General features: G+C 29.1%; 1 protein-coding gene across 2 annotated transcripts in view; it reads right to left on the minus strand.

Moving 5' to 3' along the window:
* Nucleotides 1-23644, minus strand: part of LOC145258248 (dolichyl-diphosphooligosaccharide--protein glycosyltransferase subunit TUSC3-like) — a 128160-nt gene that overhangs the window by 42809 nt on the left and 61707 nt on the right. The window contains exons 7-8 of one of the 2 annotated variants that reach the window (XM_080116236.1): nucleotides 23421-23510; nucleotides 17985-18048 (exon numbers count right to left, since the gene is read on the minus strand). In XM_080116236.1, coding sequence (XP_079972362.1) covers nucleotides 17985-18048; nucleotides 23421-23510 — 154 coding nt within the window. The remainder of the gene's footprint in view (nucleotides 1-17984; nucleotides 18049-23420; nucleotides 23511-23644) is intronic. The other variant, XM_080116227.1, reaches the window with a different exon arrangement.

Consider the following 23644-nt stretch of genomic DNA (forward strand, 5'->3'; position numbering starts at 1 on the left):
TTTGTATAAACTAAAAAAAGAATTAGTTGGAGACTTTAAACTTTTGCTTCAGGCAAAGATGTTTTAGATTAGAAAAAATTTGTTAAATTGTTCAAGTACACTAAATCCTTGTCTGCACGTATCATTGTTAATGAAAAATTTTTCTTTTTATTTTATAAAATGTCAAGTGTCACATAAACTTATAAATCAGTATGTGTATATGCACTTAAAAAATGTAATATTAATAAAAATGCTAAAATAATTCTTTAATATTAGTTATATATATATATATATATATATTTTTGTTTTCAAAATAGGCAACCAATTGATAAGTAAAAAAAAATCCTATGACAAATACAGTAAACTAATTTATTAGCAATTGAAAATATTAATTTTTTTTTTAATAAAAAATTAAGAGAAATTATGGTTTAACAAACTCATAAGTAGTGTTAAACAAAAGTACTAAATGAATTCTAAACAAATACAAAACGAACATTTAAAAAAAAAAATCACCCATTTCAGTTTTCAATGAGATATGAAATGAACTCAACCATTATGACATTTTTTGTGGTTTTTGGTTTGCTTTTTTTCTATAAATCTTAAAAAAAATTTGGTTTTCAAATTTGCATTATTTTCTTGTTTGTTTTTAGAAATAAAATCTCAACAGTCACTCTATTTACACTATAAATGAACAGAAAATATTATAAACATTTTTAAAATAACTTCATTATACTAAATTTGAATTATAGTATTTTGTGTAATTTCATATCATGACATAAGAGATTACTAACTAATCGACAAAATATATCTCGAAAATGTTTGAGACGTTTAAATCATTTGCATTTATTTTCTGCAGACTATTATCTTCACCATTATTTTTTATTTTTCAACTATATTTCAGCTGATGTTCCCTCTGGACTTCTTCAGTTGTATTATTCATCCTTTCATTTAAAGTACAAATAACACTGGGTAACAATTTTTTACTTTTTGAATGTTGTCTAAATCTCTAAAACTAATTTAGGGTATTTCACACTGCTGAATCAGAAAATAGCATCAGATTCTCTCTGGTCTTTGTGCTCAGTTACTCTGAAAAAATAACAGATCTTGTCACAAAATAAATTACATTTTTGTGGCATTATCAGCTGATTTTTGTTAAAAACATATTTGGATGATATGTGTTAAGAGAAAAAAACAATGTTTTGTCAACAAGATATAGTGATTACCTGATAGAAACATCGATTACTATAAACTGAATATAGGGCATTGATTAAGGTAAGTACATGTAAATTGCATATTGCTTAACCATTGTTCAAAGTTCAGGGCTTGAACTTCCATTTCTTCAAACTACTGGAATGCTCAGTGGCAGAGAAGTCTCTCTTGAGATTCAAACTGTAATAAGCCACCATGACTGCGTTCCAGCAACTTTGATACCTGATCTCCATCTTTTTCAGGTCCTGATGGAATCTCTCCCCCTGCTCGTCACTCATTGAATTCAGGTTCTCAGGAAACATGTCAACAAGTCCATATGTGAAAATAGGTAGTGCATCTTGATGCTCATGTTGCAGTCCAGGTTTCTGAAAGCAGTCAGCATGTTGTTGAAAAGTTCTGCATAGTTTCTGGCCTTATTGTTCACTACCAGAACAAATGTCGTCCATGCTTCCATTCCACTTCATTTATTGACTTTTCAAACATTGATCTCCGATGAGCTGCTAGATATGAGGACCGTCAAAGATGCCACCTCTACACTTCCCTATGGTCAATCCTAAAAAATCCTGACAAGTAAGTGAAGCAGTCATCATGCTTATCCAGAGTCTTAGTGAACTGTTTGATTAAGTTGTGCCTGGTGTGCAACAGTGGGAAGAGTATTCTGTCCACCAGACAGTTGTTGTTAATGTTCCTTTCTTTGCAAGGCAACAATTCTTCCTGGACAGGACAGTCCTTTTTTGTGTACACTGAGCACCAATATTTGGAAGATTTTAAGGTTTTATGACTTCAAATTGATCCCTTTTTGACATACTCACCCAGAACTATTGAACCTGAATATTTCTTGTCATTAAAATAATCATTTCCAATCAAAGTATGGCATTTCCTTTCACCACCAACTTCTAAAATGCTCTACACATGCATGCATGTGAACAAAAACAAGAAAAATTGGCACATGGCCATAGCGCAAAAGCCAATGTGATTTTGGGATTCAGCACATCAGATCGTCCTGAATCAGCCGAAAAAACGCAGACAACAAATTTGTTGTTGATAGTGTAATCAACAACATTACCAACAAGAGAAGTTTACCCCTATTGATGATTTAACTTGACAGCTAGGATGGATTGAGCTGGCTCCACCTCTTGAACACATAGCATCCGGGATGAAAGTAGACCATGCACGACAGTTTACAATGGCCAAGATAGTAATGAGTAACTAATCCCGCAGTAAACACTATAGACGTGTAGATCAAACTTAGGTTAAACATTGGCTTTAACCACATCTTCAGCTGGCCTCAAAGGCATCTTCGCGAATCTTGGGAGTGGTTCTGGAGCTATTTACATGTGATTGAGGACCACTTGTGAATCTAAAGTTCCCATATAACTCTTCCCATGAACTATGGATGAAACATACATATGAAGGTCAGAGGACATAGTTGAAAAATAAATAGCAATCGTGAGTCCATAGAAAAATGATAAAAATAATAGCTTTTTATCCCAAAATTGTAGATGAAATTTTAAACATTTTTAAAAGAATTCAATTGATATATTAATTCAACAGTGTAATCTATGAAAATATTTTTGGTTTTTAATAAAAATGGTACAAACTGATTTTTTAGGGGTGAAATTAAAGTTATGTTTCAGTCTGAAATAATCTTTTTATTCTAATAATAAAATGATAAATTTGAATGTTTATATTTTCAATCCCATGGATTTTGTAAATATCAAGTACTGAAACTCTAACTAAAAGTAAAGTATCGAAGATTTTTAAAACAATACCTAAATATATATGGTTTTTAATATTAAATCAGTCTTTGAATTTTACAAAATTAAGATGACTTTACAATAATAAAAAAAAAACAAAAAACTTTGATTGGAAAATATAGATACAATCTAAAATATGTATATATTTCAAATACAACCACCATATATTTATTGGCAAGAAATGTTTAAAAAATATAGATATAAATCTACCATCTACCAAGTAGAGGTTCTTCTAATAGAGTAAACACATTACTTAATGTTAAAAATATAACTAATGTAGACAATTTTAATAAACTTGATAGATTCAGAAAGAAATAGTAAAAGAACGAATTAACAAGGACATTTTTGGTGTCTACATGAAGAAGTAATCAAAAAATTGATTTGTACATCCATTATATATTCTGCAAGACGGTAAGTATTTGTATAAATGTATGTTTTATAATAAAACATTGAAATGAGATGTCAAACGTGGCATAAAAATGAATACAATATAGGACAGATTTTTTTTATTCTGAAAAACAAAGGAAAATTAACTTAAAGATTTTTAGTTGAATACAAAATAAATGTTTAATGATTGTAGAGGAAAGAAAAAGTAAAAAAAATAAAAAATAAAATCTTAAAAAATTTGAATTTCTTTTGGTGTAAACTTGGATTTAGTGTACTAACAGTGTAGCATAAGCGGCTGAAATTAAAATATTAACTATGCTACAACACAATAGAAGAAACATGACTTTAGCTGAAAGAGGACAAGAGTATTACAGTTTGAAAAAGGTTTTACTGTTGACAAACTTACAAATGGACATAAAATTCATGTACAATAAGCATCTGTAATCAAAGTCATGCCATGCAAAACAAAAAATTAAAAATATACTTTCTCTTTTGCCATGCAGTTTGTTTTTCCAGTCAAATCATGTTTTTTTAAGGCTTTGACAAAGTTGAGAAAGGTAAACAGAATAAAATTGAGAAATATTCATTATGTTAAAAATATTTTCATAGTAAACAAAAGCAAAAAAAAAAAAAAATACTATAAAGCATTACATTAGTATCACAAATCAAGGAATAAGAAATGTCTAAATTCTCTTATAAATAAGAAAAAATATATATGTTGAAATATTTGTTGGGTGCTATGAAGGGGTTGTCTGTATTTATTTGAAATGCTCAATACATTAGAAGCGTTTTATAATAAAAATATGGTGAATGGCTTCACAAATGCAATCTCATCAGGACATTAACTACAGGATATCAAAACATTACTAAAAAATAATTTAGTTAATGACCAGATGAAATCTATGATTGAAATATGATTGAATTCTCATAGGCATTCAGCTTCTTTTCTTTTTGTTTTTTAATTATATTTATATATTTAATATATTTTGATATTTTCTTTTAATCAGCATTGCACTGAATGAAGAATATATATTTAGAAAAAATACTCATTCTTTGACCTTAAACTGACACATATTTTGTCAAGGGAGGGTCTGTTTCCAGCCATTTGATGTACTAACTAAAGGGAAGTAACTGATTTTTTTTTCAAGGAGTTATTTCCTTTATGCGGACTCATTCCTCGAAAATCTACAAAGGTGTGTGTGTGTGTGTGTATGTTCAGAGAAAGAGAGGGAAAAGGCTGTGTAGAGAAGAAAGCAGGAAAGGGAACAAAGGAGTGGAAGGAATTATCCTGGGCAATGGTGGATAGCCTTATTAATAATTTTGAAGGGAAGTTCCAAGGATATATTCAGTACTGATTAAGTGGGAGAGGTGAAACTAAAGCAACAATAATTAACTGAAAACAAATTTCTGTAAATTTAGTTTTTACTCCTCCTCAATGCACACCCAATTTCCCCACCTCCAGGAATCATTCAAGACCTGAATCTTTCTGCTCCAAACCATGAACGATTTTTTTAATATTTATATTATTTTAATTTCTATAATTTTCAAGTTATAAAGAAAATAAAATGTATTATTTCCTTTTTATGACAGTCAAGCACAACCAAAGATGATAATGTTGTAACTAACTTATCAAAATGAAATATACTCATCTAAATACCCCGGTTGAAATTGTTTAAGAATATATAAGGGCATTCTTCAATAGATACTAGGATGTAAAACAGACATTAAACCTCATACAATGATATGGCGTATATATCTGTAGGACTTAGTAAACAAAGAAGTTTACACACATATACAATAATACTAAAGTTATTTCTCTTCTTTTCAGATGACAATGTTCTGTAAGTCATGAATCATTTATTAATTATTAAATCTTAACTGTTTGCAGTACAATTCTTTTTTTTTTTTTTTTTTGCTGTTTTTAATGAAGATTGGCAAGATGACCTTGGAATTTAAAGTTCAATTTGTCCATGTAAACATAAATTACCAAATTAGTTTATTCTTATTACATCAATTATTTCTTTCAACAATATATTTAAATACTTCTCCAACAAGAATGCTGATTTACAATTTTCTGCCTAAACTTTATGGAAATAATCACATATTTTCAATAAAAAAAATGCATATTTCTGAATGTTTTAGATGAGAATTGATAATTTATATTATTTGGATTACTGCACTCATCCTGAGTATTATTCTCACAATGTTTCGGCTGATGTAACCTCTGACCTTCTTCAGGTATATCTTGTCAAACTCCGGAATCTTTGTTGAACTTGGGGATAAAATACTAGGTAAAATTAGGTTCTAAGTGACACTCTTCTGAAGGTGGAGGTTCAATCCTCAGTGCGAGTGATATTTAAAATGCAATTGCGCATTACTTAAAACTGACTGAACCAGAGCATGCTACTCCCATAGATTAAATAAGGTGTTTCATTTGGAATTCTGTGCAGATTCCCAAGATTAACTAAAAGATTCCCCCAAGTCCAACAAGACACACCTGAAGAAGGTCAAAAGTTACATTGGCCAAAGCATTATGAGAAAAACAATCAAGATGAGAACAATAGTCAGAATAACACAAATACATATTTTAATTAATGAGTTTTTTTACAGTATTTTTGCCAACTGCCATTTGAATCTCCACAAAAATCAAAACAGTTTCGGACAAGAGTTCAACAGTTGGCCAAATTCTAATTACTCAACATATAATTGAGGATATAAAAGTTAAGAACCTCAAAGCCGGTCTTGCATTTGTCAATTTATCCAAAGACCAATTCTATGATTCATTCTGACGAACTCAAAGAGATCATGTTAGCCTATGGGATCAAGAGTCAATATTAGTTACCATGGTGCTGCTGAAGAACCTTTGCTAAATGGTTCAATCTCCGAATAGAGATAGTTTATTAATGTGATTAATTTAAGGGTAGAGCAAAAATAATGAGAGACATGAATTACATAGATGATCCAACCTTGTTTTCACAAACAGTTGATGAGGCTAAATAAATTCTCCATTTCATTAAAGACGTATCCAATGAGATTGACTTTTACATTAATGCTAGCAAAACAGAATCCATCAGTTTTAAACAAAGAAGAAGAAATTAAGTTCACAAATGGCAACAATATCAAGTTCATGCTGGAATTTGTAAATCTCAGCAGTAACATTCAGTAAGCGGAAAGAGACATAAGAATCTGCAAAGGCAAGACATTGGGTGTCCTTAATCGACTGCACACCATCTAAAAGCACCCTCCTATAATAATCATAAAAGGACTTTTTTTTTCTTTAAAGCTACAATCGAATGTCTTCCTCTACGGCTTGACAAAACAGCAAGAAACACTATTTGAAAGGATATACACAAGATTGTTACAAGTTACATTGGATATCAGCCAGAAGAAACACTCAACCAAGAAATGTCTATATGAACACCTTTCTCCTGTCTTGTTAAAAATAAGATAAGGCTTCAGCTTGCTGGTCACTGCCGAAAAAGTCAGAACTTCATATAGAATCCATTATGCAACAAAAGATCAGTTGGAAGACCGGGTCACAAATTTATCAACTTGTAGACGACTCTAAATACCATCTGAAAGAGCTGTCAATGTCTGACAAAAATGGTTGGAGGGAATAAGTTAGGAGAATCCAAGGAGAATTCTCAACCTGGTCGATAGTTGCACACATGCTAGGATTAGGTAAACAGTGTTCATATTCTACATTACTATTGAAACTTTGTATTACAGTTTTATAACTTATTATTCAACATAGGCAGGCAAGTCATTTTACACAAGAAAAAAAAATTTTTTAGAATTAATTTCTAATTGTATAAACATTTTCTAGACTATCAAATAATGATAGTTTTTACTTAACAATGACAGTACATTTCACAAGCTTTTTTTAAACTCTCAATTTATACGGAGCTCAAAAACAAACAAGTAATAAATAATAAACAATATTTTTGTTATGCTAATTAAAGCCACATATATATATATATATATATATATATACATGTGAGTGTGTGTTAAGAGTATATCGGGAGGGGGGGATGGTAGATTTTAATATTTGTTTTTTCTTTTCTAAAACTACAATTTAACCTCCAGCTGAAAATCCTCAGTTTATTCTACTAATAGAGTGAGTAGCAGCATGTGTGGGAAGATAGAAGTTCATCTTTCCTCCTATTTTTCTTTTTCCGCATCTGTTAAGTCAGATACAGATACTTCAAATTCCATTAAAATAAAAGAATAGGAGAAAATGAAAGAAAAAGAAAAAAGTTAAAAGCTCATATCCAATTCTGTTGTCATATTCTATTATGATTATTATTTTATTATTTCACATGTCAAAAAGATCCATTTATTTTTTTTTTTTTTTCAAATTTTAATTATTATCCAACTATACTGTTGCAGCAGCATCTAACGATGGAGTTGCTTTATATGAGGCAGCAAAGTTAATTATCCTCATATGGAGAAAGAGAATATAATTTTTTTAATTATTGTTCACCTATTTTTTTCTTATTAAATAATACTTGACAAGTGTAAATGTTTCCTAGGTATCTTGATTATATATATATATATATATATATATATATATATATATATATATATATATATACACACATATATTATTATTTGTTTTTACATAAGCAGTAATGTATTGCATGACCAGGTTTCGACCAGCTTACTCTACTTTGGTATTGAGCATTTTTGTATTAACCTTATTATACTTCACTGGTTACCTTACCTCTGAAAAATAACAACCCCAAAATTATATATTAGTTATTTTCATTGTTGAGCACTTTACATTGAAATGAAAAATGTTTGTAACTTAGCCCACATGTGCAGATCGTGTCATTAAAATCATTTGATCACTCTTGACCTTCTTGAATGACATTTACACTTTATAGAAATGTTAATTTCAACTATGCTCTTGCTGTGGTTAATGCTAGTCCAGGGGTTTATTCCTTGCTAATGAAGTCAAAGATGGCTTGTGGCCGGGTTCAAATCTCCTGACGAGCAGTAATAGTGACTCCTTGCACTGATGATTCCCGAAAGGATAAAAGATTAGTGTCTATAGGTATTTTTTTTTTTAAATTATAGCAATTATATATACACACACAATACACTGAATAATAAAAGGTGTGACTTTTTTGTGATCGCTGATATAAAGTAACAATAAACAACCTTAATGATGAGAATTTTGATGAATGTAACGTAAATAGTTCATTACTATAATATGAATAAAGTTTTTAAAATAAACATTGTTGCTCCCCCGTATAAATCTGCACTCCACCATAGTAGCCCCTTATGCTTCAGTAGCAATATTCCTTACTTCTTCTTTGGGGTAAATTAAAAATTATTTTTTAAAAATAAGTTTTTGGAGATAATGAAAATCAAATTTTTGTTTGGTATACCTATTAAGATACATGCATTTAAACCTCATTTAATTTTACAACTAATTTAACCACCAAAACACTGTTTACGACATAAAGCCTTACATTTAAATTCTTTTTGAAAATGAACCCATCAATCCAAATTGCACCAAATCTTTTTTCTCTCAAGATGGAATATGATACATGGCTCACTTTGTACCCTACAGTCATATCAAATAAACCATTTTGTTTTGGAGACCAATCAGAATATGCTGGCATAGGAATACAATGATACAAGCAATTCCAGCTCCATGCCATGTCCCATACCTACAGCTATTTTAGGTCAAGAGAAAAGGCAATAAATTATGAGGCACCATTATTTGTTTTTGTTCAATTATTTATTTTACTATGTCCTACTTTTATAGGAAAATAAAACTTATAACATTACATTAAGAATTAACAAGTATACAAAACGTTTACATTTATACATATTGTTTATTTTGTTAATAACTTAATTACCTCCCCTAAGGTAAAATAAACTACAATATATCCAGTTTAATCTTAAAAAGGATGCTTTCTATTTTAAGCTGATTTTACACAAAAATGCAAGCAATTTATTTTATTTGTAACTACCTAACATTGTGTGGGATAATGGAAGTTAGTTTTGTTTTTACTTGTATTTATTTGCAAATTTTTTTATTTATAAAAAAAAAAATAAATGAATAAATAAATAAAAACTAAATAAAATTTTAGCTGTACGGGAGACAACTATCTTCAATTAAATAACTTCTATTTTTTTTATTGTATTTAAAAAGATTTTACAAAATTACAAGCGATTTATTTTATTTGTAAATTAGCTGTAACTACTTAGCATTGCCTGGAATGCAATGAAGTTGGTTTTGGTTTTTAATTTTTGTTTGCACATTTTTTTTTTTAATTTATACACACAAAGAAATAAAATTTTAGTTATAAGGGAGTTAACTTTTTTATATTCTCTATTTAAAAATGAATCAATCTTCTTGTTGATTAATTTTTTTTTTCGTCATAATTAAAAACCGTTTCCACATTACCAGTTGTCAAAAGAACATATTTTTTTTATTTTTTAAATAAACTGCAATTAAGTACAAGTTATAGTGAGTTTTCTATTCATTTAGAAATGCTTTGTCATAAAAATATTTTTTTACGGTTTATTAACCTTCTGTCTAAGATGAAAGTACAGAAGCTATTCTTGCCAACAGCAAACATTTTACTATTAATGAAGCTATTGCTGATAGCTAAGAAAATATAACAATACAAATTAAAAATGTATATAAAAGAATATAAATTTAATAGAAACTGTTTATAAAATAAATATGCAAATTATGAATACTTGTGAGTGTTTGCAGATTATTATATATAGACAATTTAAAAATGTCATGTTGCATCACAGAATTTAATAAGCATAACCTGTTTGGATGTTAATATAGTTAGAATAGATACAAAAAACTTTTGTATTTATTCATTTAGATAAAAGTTAAATATTTTAAACTACAAAAAGATGGATAAAAAAGACATAGAAAAAAGAGGTCATGATTTAATTTAAAAAAAAAGACATTTCTTTAAGTGGCATTAAACAAAAGCAACATTTCTTTAATATTTAAAAACTGAGGAAATGTTTTTACAGATAACATGTTCAGTAATCTGCTAATTATTTCAAAAAGAAAAACAAAATCAGAACAGTCTTATTAGTATGAAAGCCAGTGAAGCAGGAAAAAGGCAAAAATTAACATTCAAAGAAAAGTTTTAATAAAATGTTATATTTAAAAAAAATGCTAGGAGAATATAAACATTGTTCTATGAGCAGTATTCAAGATAAAAAATTCTCAGAAGTTTATATTTGAAAAATGCTGCAGTTTTTTAATGCCACATTTACAGTTTTTATCTATGAAGATTTATTTAAATATTTGAACCACAAATTGTAAATTGGCAAACATGAATTTTTAAGCAAAAGATAATTGTGCCAGAATTTGTTTCAAATCAATATAACTGATTTTAAGGCAGATAATTCAAGTTTAATAACACAGAAGAGTCTATGTACATGAAATCTATAGTAAGGGGTCATTTCATATCAACTGCTCCTTTCAGTTTTGTTTGGACTTGTTTCCATAGTAAATATACATACCAAAGTAAAATTCACAAATTAGTAGAACTGATTAAACTTTGGTGATTGAAATACATAATCAGAAAGTCAGGAAATTTCAAATTTTCTTATTATTTGAATTATTATTCTCATCTTAATAGTTATATGCATGTTTCAATTAATATAACTTCCTATCTTCTTAAGGTGCTTCTATAGAATTTTGAACTGAACTAGATTGTTATTGTTCTGTCAGCCATGACTGGATGCAAGTGTTAATTTATGTCATTCTTTGTGACATTCTTACAAGCCTGTACCAAATTTGAAAGCCCTATTAATGAGAAAGAGAAATCTAAGCTATTAAACACCACATTCAATCAATACAGAAGATGATTGATAGACTTAATTGTTTAATGGCTGACACTGATGACCAAATATATTGAACTTATCATCTTTCTCATTTATAAGCCAGCAAGCAAAAAAAAACATTTCAACTCTACAGTTGGAAGCAATCACAGTCCCTAATGGCATTTTATCTGAGGCATGGCTGACCCAAGAAAAATGTCATAACCATGCAAATATGGCTAATGTTCAAAACAAAACACTGTATAAAAATACAACTGCTATGAAAAACTAAGGGATCAACACTAAGTTCAAAATAAGACTGTTTTATGATAATCTATGGTGCAGAAGACGCAAACACTTTGCATCCATTCAAGATCCGACAGCACAATGTACCTCTTCTTAAAAACTGTGCATGCTGTATTTTATAACAAATCCACAGCTCTGAGTTTGACATAAGACTCCCAAGTTAGATTTGAAAGTCATAGGTTACTTCAGCCGAAACATTGTGAATATAACTAAGATGAGATTAGTAGTCCACATACTCTAAATGATACAAATTAGCAATCCTCATATAAAGAATTCCAAAACATGATTCCACATTTTATTGGCTTAGACATTTTGAAACAGGAATAAATCAAAATTCATCTCAATATTTGATGCTGATATTATTTTAAAGCTGTTTAACTTTATCAAGACCAGAGCACTTGAAAATGCCATCTCATCTCAGTAGAACACCAGTAATCACCCTGAAAAACATGCATTAAAATATTACAGTTGTTACTGTTCTAGCAGAGTTTTCATAATGTATGAGCTATGATAGACAACTCTGTTGAGTGCTGATAGGTTTGATAATAATTTCCATTTTCTTGCCAAAAAATAATAAAACTCACAAATCTGTATTTTGGATGTCCACGTTGAGATGTTAGAAAGAGTCACCAACAATGTAATACATGGATAATATGGATCACCACAATAAATACTAAAGTGAAAAATAATTCTGAGAAGATACATCAGGCATTCAATATTTGAACATAGAAACAGTTATAATAATTACAAATTTGAAAACTTAAAAATATTAGCAGTTGCTGTGGAAAAGAAAGCAATAATTGGGAGATGGGTAGAATTTAAAAGCCCAGATTTGATCAGCCATGCAAAAGTTATTGCAAAAATCAAATAAAAACCTCTACTGAGTTTAATTAAATTTGAAGCAAATCAGTAAAATAATTCAAGCAACTTTATTATGGGAGAAAAAATGGTTCATGAATTGCAAGCAAAAAAACAACCCACCAGCCAGTAGCTATTAATCTATATTTTTTTACATCTTGTAATTTTAAAAACTAAGTTCTTATATGAATTACTTCCCTTGAAAATACATTTTTAAAGTTTTGGTAATTTATCCTTTTTTATTATTAAATTACTTTTAGTAATTACTGTTAATATCAACAAAACTACTGCATATATATAAGAAATAAGACAATTACAAATAAATAGTAGTAAACATTAATTTATTATAAACAGTTTAAAAAACGGTTATGCAAATTAGGCATACGAATATGTATGTTTGAATTTTTGTTCATGACTATAACATATTACAAAATATTATGTTGTATTATTGATTTAAGTAACCGTGAGCAGTTTTGATGTAATATAGGAGTGATGAACGAAAAAAATAAAAACTTCTGCATTTATTCATTTAGATTACAAATTCTTACAGTACAATTCTTTTATTGAATTATTTATATTTTTTTAATCTGCATTAAATTCAGCTAATAATTAACGATATATATATATGCAACTATATTTTTCGAAAATTAAAAAAAATAAAATAAAAAACTTTATACAAAAGGAGAAAATATCCTTATATTTAAAAGAAAATATCAAATTCTTAATTTTTAAATCAGAAAAAATTAAGTCAGCCATCTTTCACCTATGCATTTCTCCTACTCTCTCTCTCTCTCTTACCATATGATATGTAGGATTCCAATAGTTTTTAATGTCTATGTAACCACTTGCACAAAAAAGTGACTTTTTTAGAATTGCTTCTTAATAGCTTTATTGCCTGATCTAATTTGCATGTGTTCATACACACTATAAACATGTCAGAATAATAAGTATCTTTACTACCAGATCATCCTCATAAATAATATATTATAAAAGATTTATTTTTAATTATACAAGTTGATTTTTTTGATGAAATCAAAATGGAATCAAAAAAAAAAAAAGTGGTAGCAGTTGTGACCCATCAACATTATAGTACTTTACTGCCCTCCCTATGAGAGCAAAGTTAAACACAAAGTAGTTTTTATGTGAGGGCATATCCAGCTCCCCAAAGAAGAGGTGCTCTGAATGGGACAAAAATAAAAATTGATCCAGTCAAGAAGGATTTCTATTCTGTCTGAAGCCAGAACAGATACTACACTTTGAAATATTTATTTACAGAAAATACTTTTAAAATGTAAATTTTAAATGAATTAAGCACATTCAAAAGTGTGAGGAAAAAAATTGTGTTTTTGATCATCCTTGGTCACTGGTAATTAAAAAATATGTCTCTCCTACTTTTAGATAAAATCAATCAATATATACCACAATTACTCTAGTTGCCCTACTTAAATTTTCTAAACCATTCTAAAAACATTTATTGAAAATAAATAAAAATGTTTATGTACAACCATTTCATTAGCATATCAGATACACCACTTTGGACCTAGTCCAAAAGCCATTTTCATATAGAAACGTTTTTGATAGATTTGAAGTATTTTAGAGTCTAACCTCTTATTTATTATCCCTGAATGAGTATGAACCCTCTACCCCACTAAAACTTTTCTCATCTCTGATGAAAATTAGTTTTAAACCAAATTGTCAAAGATAATTGCATACATTAAAAAAATTCATTATAGTAATATTAAATCCACAAAACTTTTAAAAAAATTCAAATAGCAGTAAATTTGATAGATTTAAATTATTTTTGGATTTTAATTCTTTTAATTATTCCAAGTGCATTCTTATTATGAACCTATCCTTGGGAAAGTATTTCGACAAGTAGTTCATATTTGTAAGTCATTGTCTGATAGAAATACTAAAGCAAAGCAAATGAACAAAAAACATTTAATATACCTGAAAACAAAGTATAATTTTGTTATATCATTTCTCAACTGTAGTTTGTTCATTTTTTTTATTTTTTTAGTAATGACTATTTCACAAGTAACAAAAGTAGCTTAATAGTAAGTTTTCAATAAAATTTTACAACTAAAACCGAATATAATTTAAAAAATTCCTACTCTTTCTATTATTATTATATTATTATTTTTATTTGTACTTTATAGCCATTTCACTTACATGATTAATGAGGAACAAGCAAGTAGAGGTTATAATACTGATACAATTCAATTTCAGACTGATATTTAACTTCAAATGAGATCTTCGAAAAATGCATAATTAACCAATTGCATTTTCTCCACATAAGCAAAACAGCTCAGACTTCCAATTAGAGTTCAATTTTATTATCAGACCCCTCCCCCAGTATCTATTCTTTTATTCACCCAATGAATTTTCTTCACCTTTGTTTTTTGAAACGCTTCACTTCCGAGTCAAACAAAACATCTTGCAATGTAAGACCAGTGATACTGGATTATCAGTGCTGTCAGGTTATTCTCTTTATAACTATCGCCAGATTTAATTTTTTCATCTACTAATGAGATTTAAAATTTATATTATCAGTGCTAAAAAAAAAAAATAAGTAAATAATTAACACTTTAAGTAATTTCATTTATGTTAAGAATCATCCGAATAATCAACTTAAAATGAAGGAAAATATCAAAATCCACAAGGATATAAATTCAGTGAAACTAGAGTTTAGTATTTGTTCCAGATTTTAGTAAAAAAAAAAACTTGTTCTTTACATTCAATATATCAACATCAGTTTCAAAATTAATCCTATTAAGTTTCAGCTATTTAGGAATTTATTTTTTAGAAATTTCTAGGCTTTCTCTTTTTTTATTATTACTGTTGGCGCATACAAAAAGTAGTATCAATGGAACAATACAGCAATACAAAACATTATAACCTGAATTTAGTTTATTCACTTTAAGAACGGTAAACCAATACAAAAGCAAATAACGTAAAAGAACATTTAATGAATTCAGTTTATTCACTTTCATTGACATTGTCACACATCATGCTTTGACAACTGGTTTTCTCTAATTGTTACTTTTAGATAGGTTAAACTTTAAACACCTAGAATTTCCCCATGTTCAAAGATAGTAGTAACAGTACATTCAGGCTTTCTAAATAAGGCTAAAATATACTATTTTACAATTCTTCTATTAAGGCCAGAGTTGTAAGATAAATGTAGCTTGTTATCATTTTGAAGGATAGATTGTTCACAAAGAGCATTTGAATTCATCAGCAATATTGTTTTTTCTAATCTAATCTTGTAAAATTATTAATAACAACCAGGTTAACAAGTTTAAGGCTAAATCATGTTGACATACCAATTCTTGTTAGAGCAGCAAAGTGACATTAAACCTGGTTAGTGCGATTAAGTTGTGCGACACAGTTCAGGATCAACAAAAGTTGACTGCAATAGTCAAAAATGTTGTAATTATTCAAGAGACCCAACTAGAGTAATAGCCGATACAAGTACAAGAACACAAATTGAGTGACCATTTAGCAATGCTTATGTAAATCACTCAAACAAAATGTATAATTGGGTACTAGTCTAACAGAGTTTAACTGGAGAGTGTCCTATCAGAGCATGCTTAATGCTATAAAACTGAAATCAAGCAAAGATTTAGGCTAAGAAAATCTAATTTTATTTGTTCCAGGTTATTTTACTATCTTGTAATAAATATTAAAGTTCTGAATTTTTACACTTTACCCAGAATCAGTGGTGGTTATGTGAAAATGCTGCCTAAATATACACCTATAAAAAATGTTCTCTCATCTGACTTAATGTAGACTTCATTGGTGAAGAGGGTATCTAACCTATCAGCAGAATAACAAGGTCTTTAAAGGGAAAATGAACCTTCCCTGTCCTCTTTAACCTTTAAGTATGTAGAAGAAAAACTGATATAACACCTACAGCAACAGTTGCTTCCCATAACTTGCTCTTTGTCTTTATCATAATCACAATCACTTAGAGAGTGGGAGTGCTTCTGTTAAAAACCTTTTTTATTTAAGATGTATTAGTCAAACAACGGTAATGTTTCAAACACGAGTTCAAAGCCATGCTGTCCGTGCATGTTATTATTACTGTAAAAGTTAAAATCAAGAAAGAAATAATGATAATATTGTTACAATTGATAGAATGGTATACAAAGTTCATTCTTAAGTGTTTAAGAGGGAGTAAATGTCAAGTCTGAATGGCAAACATTTTTTCTGTCTTTTTCATCTGCAGTCAAACAACAGACAAATTATTTTCTTTGAATGCTTATACAGTATATGAAGACTATTTAAGGCAGGCATGCTTACTGCTCAAGGTGTGAAGTGGGTCAGTGAAGGTATAAAAAATATTAACAGTTCAACTCTTATATAATTTTGCTGGGAATAATATATCTATAAATATGTTAACACTAAAAAAGATAACTTAAAAATATAAAAGCATCGGCTGAAAGTGCATATTGTATAAATGGATGGTAACTACAAGAAAGAGATATAATGTAACTATTTTTGCCAATATACTGCAGCATTTTGTCAGATTTTTAATTTTAAGCACTTATAATAAAAAATAGAATACTGTATTTTCTTGTATATAATCTAATCCTGTCTTTCTAATTAGAGTCAACTACCATCTTGTTTATAATATGATCTCACCATACAACTATCCTCAAAATTTTTATTTTTTTATTTTGTAAAGCCATTTCATCTCACAGGGGAGAAAACTATTTAATACAAAATCAATTTAGTTAAATAAAAGAGCAGTATATGAAAAACCTTGTTCAGAAATGGAAAATGTAGCTGTTTCAAGTCCATTGCGATATCAAGTTAATTATGATCATTTTTTTTTTATATATATATACTTAGGTTGTTTTAATTCTCACTATATCAAATCCTAAACCTTATCCCCCAAAATAAACTTTGTGTCTGATATGTGTGTGCGTATATTCCGGATAAAGTTTGTTAATAGAGGTTGAACAAATTACTCTAAGAACCTTATTGTGTTTTAAAGATTTATACAAACATTTTTGGCTACACATATGCAGACATGTTTGAGTTCTAGCTGGGAATCAGTTGAACTTTATATATAAACACAATAAGGATTGTCTGGATTAAGCTCTGTTGACAAAAACTCATCAGAATTATATATTTCGTTTTTTATACTCCAGCAGTAAATAACTGAATTGGGATATTTAGCAATTGCATGCCTTCCCTTGATTCCAGTTTCAAAACTAATTTTCAAAGAAAGGTATCTCGAAATACTGGATTTATTTTTATAACATTTGATATAAATTTCTAATTTCTATAAATTTCTATATTGATAAACTAGGAAAATTAAAATACTACTCCATTAAAAAGCACAGAAATTGAAATATAGAAACATCTTTTGAGAACAAGTTTAAAATAAAAGTGCTTTCTTAAGCCGAGTAAACATTTCTGAAAATGTATGCTTGCGTATAATATGAACACCCTCTTTTTTTTTTTTCCTGTTCAAAGCCTCTTGTATTATACGCAAGAAAATATTAGTTAATTAAATCTATTTGATTTGCCACAAAAAAAAAAAAATTAAAAGAAAAGAATTGCAGCAAAGGAGAAAAGTCTTTAACGAAAAAGACCTACCTAGACCAAGTGATTACTTTTCAAATAGATCTGGAAATGTGTTAGTTTTTTTAACTAAAAGGATACTCAGAAAGATAATAATCCACGTCTCAAAAACAAACTGGGAACTGTTTGAAGGGTATATGAGTGCCTGAAATCCAATGACTCAAGTTAGTAAAAGACAGAAAAAAAAACAAAACAAACAAACAAAAACTGCACACAACAAAAACTAACAATTAATAATGCTGCAAGAAGAACATCAAGTAAAATTAATAGTTTGCTCTTATAGAATTATCGAGCACTATTGGATTTGTTTCCACTCAACACACACACATATATATATATATATAAGATGTTCAAAAAAAAAAAAAAAAAAATGTGTGCATTCTTTAAATCTTTATAACTTATTCAATTGATCTATTTTGATTTGTAAACAAAATTAGTCCAAGAATAGTAGAGTAAGAAGACCCATTTAAGAATACCGACAGTAAAATTAACAAAACTGCAAAATATTAACCTTCAATAAACATAAAAGTTACTTGGGGTAATTCCAGAATGTTCATGAAATGAATCCTACACTTCTCATATCACTCCAAGCCGAGTTAGGGTTAATTCATGAACATTCTGAAATTATCCCAAGTAGCCTTTACATTTATTGAAGGTTAATTTTAAATATTTTTGTCAATTTTACTGTCAGTATTATTAAATGTGTATTCTTACTCTTTTATCTATCTTACTTGTAAGTCAAAATTAGTAAATACAGGGTGTTCAAAAAGTCACTGAAGGGTTTTATATTTAAATAGACTCTTTATTTTTGATGATATTTTTCTGTAATTTTAATACAATCTGACTAAGACATTGCGAAATTAAAACAAAAATTTTTTAATTAAACATGTTTATTTATGAAAAATAATGTCTTTTAAATGTTGCCCATTTTCAGCTTCACATATTTGTTCTCTTTCGAAAGAATTATTCATGGCACATTGCAGACTCTCTGGATTGTGATTTAACTCCTTTATTTTGTTCCTGATGTTTTCTTTCAATTCTTGCAGGCTTTCAGGTTTCCAAGTCTACCAACTCGTAGAACGAAATAAGGGAGTTAAATCGCAATCCAGAGATTCTGCAATCTGTCATGAATAATGTTTTGAAAAGAGTACAAATATGCGAAGCTGAAAATGGGCAACATTTAAAAGACATTACTTTTCATAAATAAAGATTGTTTGAATTTTGCTTCTTTCTTTTTTTTTTAATTTCCCAATATCTTAGTCAGATTATGTTAAAATTACAGAAATATATAAAAAATAAAGAATCTATTTAAATTGAAAACCCTTCAGTGCCTTTTGAACACCCTGTACAATAAGTTATAAAGATTCAAAGGGTGCACAGATCTTTTGGGGACACCTTGTATATATTAGTTTATTATCAAACATTTTCTCCACATACTACAGAACAGAATCTATTACATTAACTGTCTCCAAAGCCTCCATCTCTATTTTGTTTAGCCAACTGACTGATTTGGAAGTCCATGAACATACTTCATAACGCTGCCTTCTTAAGCGTTTTGCCTCTTTTTCTGCACCCTTCCATCATTCTTTCTGAATGCTCTCACATTGACTGTTAATCTTTTTTATTTAATGTGTCTGTACAGTCCTAACATTTTCCATTTAACTGCAGATGATATGGATTGCAAATTTTGTCTTTATTAGTTTGCTCAGTCTACTTTACACACTTCTGTTATGTTGTTTTGAAAAACTGAGATTTTTCATCATTTTGACTGTCCATTTGACATATCCAAGACCATATATTATTAGCAGTACATATTCATTGATAATCTTAGCTTTCTTCCAATATGATATGCAGTTTGAAATGAGAAATTGTCTGTCTGTTGAAAGTTTCTCATCCAAGACATGCATGATATAATGCCTCATTGCATTCTTTTGTAGTAGAAACCACCTGTCCTAAGTATATAGTTAATACAAACTAAAATATTTTCTTGATTACCATCGCAAATAATTTTTTTTTTTTTTTTTACGTTCTAATGTAGATAAGATAAACATTTTTAGTTAATATATTCAATGTTATACGTTTTGGCATAGTAGGACAAACCTCACAAGAATGGATAAAAGAATGGATCACAGTCGAATTTGATAAACATTTATTTCAGCGTTTGTCATTAGCTTAATCAAATACATCATCACCATCATATTTGGTTTAACTTCCATTGCAAGGCTTTTAAAAATTGACTTTCAAACTTATCTCTAGTCAGGTTTCTTCAGAAGTCATTTTTGTAATTAAGGCAAGATTTTTATAGGCCAGATACCTTTCTTGATACCAACCCAGATGATGGGGATAAGCATTTTGATCAAGACACCATCTCTATGTGATTGCCCACTAATACTAAAAGAACATTTCACCTGCCCAAGATATGCCTTACAAATGTTATCTTATAAATAATAGAAAAAGACATAATTCAACAGCATTTATTCTTCTTTCTACCGTCAACCCAGTCTACTTGATTATATGGCATTGGATTCTTGTGGAGGTGATCCTACTACAAAACAACATTATAACCTTTAAATATATCTTGCTAAATAGAAATCGTGACACATTTGTTATTAATTTTACAAAATTTTAAACATTTTAGTGCATGTGGTTTAAAGTATCATTTTTTATACATCAGATACCTCTACAATATACCAATGAAAGTGTTATTAAATATATTTTCAGAAAATTAAATATTCACAGTTTAACTTATAACTTTGTTTAAAAGGATTTCTGCCAAACCTATTTCAAGATTAATTTATCTACAATAAAATTTTTTTTTTTAATTTATCAATTATGCATCATTTATTTATTTTAAACAGTATGTTAAGCTAAAAAAAAGCAGTAGCTTTTAGTAGTAAATGATAACAGTCACCAAAAAAAGCAGTTTTAGTAAAAAATGAGTTCAAACTTGCACTAATACTCGAATGTTTCCAGATTACCATGAAACCTTATGCACCAAGTATATATATATATATATATATATATATATATATATATAAAATCAATTTTTAAATATTGTCTACAAGTTCAAAGACTAATTTTAACATTAAAAAATGGCTTATTTAGACAAATTTCTTGTTTTTGGTTTGTTTCTCACAAAGTTCAGGTTGATACATTCTCCAACCTTCTACAGAAATAACTATATGATCTTCATATAAAAAAGATTCTTTTTAAATCTCTTATTCTGATAGTGCATCAAGGAAATGATATCCAAAAAAAGTTTCTAAAGGTTGATACTATGTCAACAGTATTCACTAGACAAGTTTAAACCAGCTTCCTCCTTCATTATTTTTGTAGGCCATATTATCTTTATTCTTACATTTTTATTTCTATAATATTCAAGTTACAAAGAAAGGAAAACATCCTCTTTGCTGTTTATGGATGTCCAACACAAAAGCAGATCCCACAATATTATTGTAAAACACCTAAATAAAAAATTAATATCAATATTGAATTCAAAAATAGATGTTTGATTTTGATATAAAGCTTTGATTTCTATTGTATCTCCCACGAGACAGAGATGCAATAAAAATAGCATAGATTTGAACTATCCACAATTTTTGATTTACTTAAATTATATATGTAGGTTATGTCACTCATCTCACTTTCAAAGAACATCCTAGATGCCATTTGGCAAAACATCCTATGCTTTCAATTCGTAATAACTTCACATACTTATTCATGCTGAATATGTATTATATACAATTGATTTTTTTTTTTTTTTTTTTTTTTTTTTTTACAAAGGCATCACCACATTATCAAGGCCCAGAGGCCACTCAAGGATAAGGGTTAAAGAGTGTACAGTAGAAGTTGGTCAATATAGTAATCATTAGTAATGAAAATTTGGTAAATTTAATAACTTATATGGAACGGCTCATCAAGAACTTATTTACTTTAGACTTGAACAAAACCATATTGTAGTCAGCCGGAAAGCAGGAAAACGGAAGACAATTCCACAGGCGTGCAGTTCTAAGAAAGAAGCTTTGTTCATGGAATCTACGTTTAGGTTTAGGCACAGATAAAGAGTGGGGGAAATTATTGATAGTGTTTACAGCTAGACGAGTGTTTCTTGTGAAAGTTTGGCGAGGGGGGACCATAGATTGAAGCTCAGTTGAACACTTTCCATGAAAATAACGATACAACAGAGACAAACTCGCAACATCTCTTCTGTGAGATAGAGGTTGCAAGGAGGAGAAAAGGACATCTCCTACCAGGCTACGAAGTCTATTTTGAACTCTATCAAGGCAGGACAAGTTCTTTCTAGCAGCTCCTGCCCAGATGTGGCAACAGTATTCCATCCTTGGACGTACCTGGCTCTTATATAGATAGAGAATAGCATCAGCAGTGAGATATCTACTGGATCGATAGAAAGATCCCACCATTTTTCCAGCGGCCTTGGCAACAGATTTGATATACGTGTTCCATTTAAGATCAGGAGTAATGGTCAAGCCCAGAAGCTTGTCAAAACTTGAGGCCTCCTGAAGACGAGAGCCATTCATTTCAATTGATGACAAATTTGTATATTAGATGATTTTGTGGGCATATATTTTGTAAATAAACAACCCATAACGGAACCCTAAAAAAAGATACATTTTAGGGTCAGCATAGATCCAAAAATAATGACAACTAAAAGAATTTGGACTACATATTTATTTACCTCTTCTGCAGGTGGTTAGACACATGGTCAGGTAAGGTTTCGAAAAGGCAGCGCATTAGGATTAACACACACTGGTCCATAAAAAATGCCTGAGCAGCCCCTTCACCATTGACCGGTAGTAGCACCAGAAGCAATTAGCAATAAACTAGCCCCTTCTCAAATAGAAAGTAGAGCCTGAGAGGATAGATCTGAGATTGAATAGAACCATACCTCAGTCTGACAGCAACAAAGTCACTGTTAGAATGATTGTCGAGGACATTTCCAACTGGTATAAAAAATACCTACACATAAGCTAATTTTGTTTAGATGTGTGTCGCAGTTAGTATTACTTAAAATAAAGATGTTTTTTTTTAAGTATTGTTTAATATGATTTACTAAATACAATACTAAAATGTGTGCTTCAATATAAAAGATGGCATTAGTTCATCAGAAATTCAGAGAATATAACAATTTTTATGTTGTGAAAACAAACCAAAAGAACAAGTTATTTGTCTAAATAAATGTTTGCAGTTTCAAATCACTTTGGAATAATTCACAAATAAACTAAAATACTTATAACTAGAAAGTGATGAACATTTTTTTTTTCTTTTTTTTTTACAAAATACAAAGGAGGCTTGAATATTTTTGTATGATATACATCAGATAAAAGAATGATTATACAGAAAAAAGCTTTAATCAGATATGCTTTCATCGATTATAGAGATGATTTATGGTTATAGATTTGAATTGAAAGAATCAACACAAGAAATAAATAGAAAGACAAAAGTTACCAATTCCACCACAACCTTTAAATATTAGAAAATCATAGAACTTATTCCTACCATTTGTCCAGTGTGAGGATTTCTGTGCATAAATGGTGGACCACGGATATGGTTCCACATCTGACCAGAAGTCATTGCAAATATTATAACCTGCAAATAAAGAAGAAAAATGTAATCGGAAGAAAAAAACAAATGCGAGATGGGTCTTAAAAGTAATGAGACTGATGTCACAATTTATTTCCTAACCACAAGCGACATAGTTTCCCTTTTCAAAACAATCCTCT

Source organism: Euprymna scolopes, chromosome 3, assembly GCF_053919585.1.
Source record: "Euprymna scolopes isolate OS-2025 chromosome 3, ASM5391958v1, whole genome shotgun sequence".
NCBI lineage: Eukaryota > Metazoa > Mollusca > Cephalopoda > Sepiida > Sepiolidae > Euprymna > Euprymna scolopes.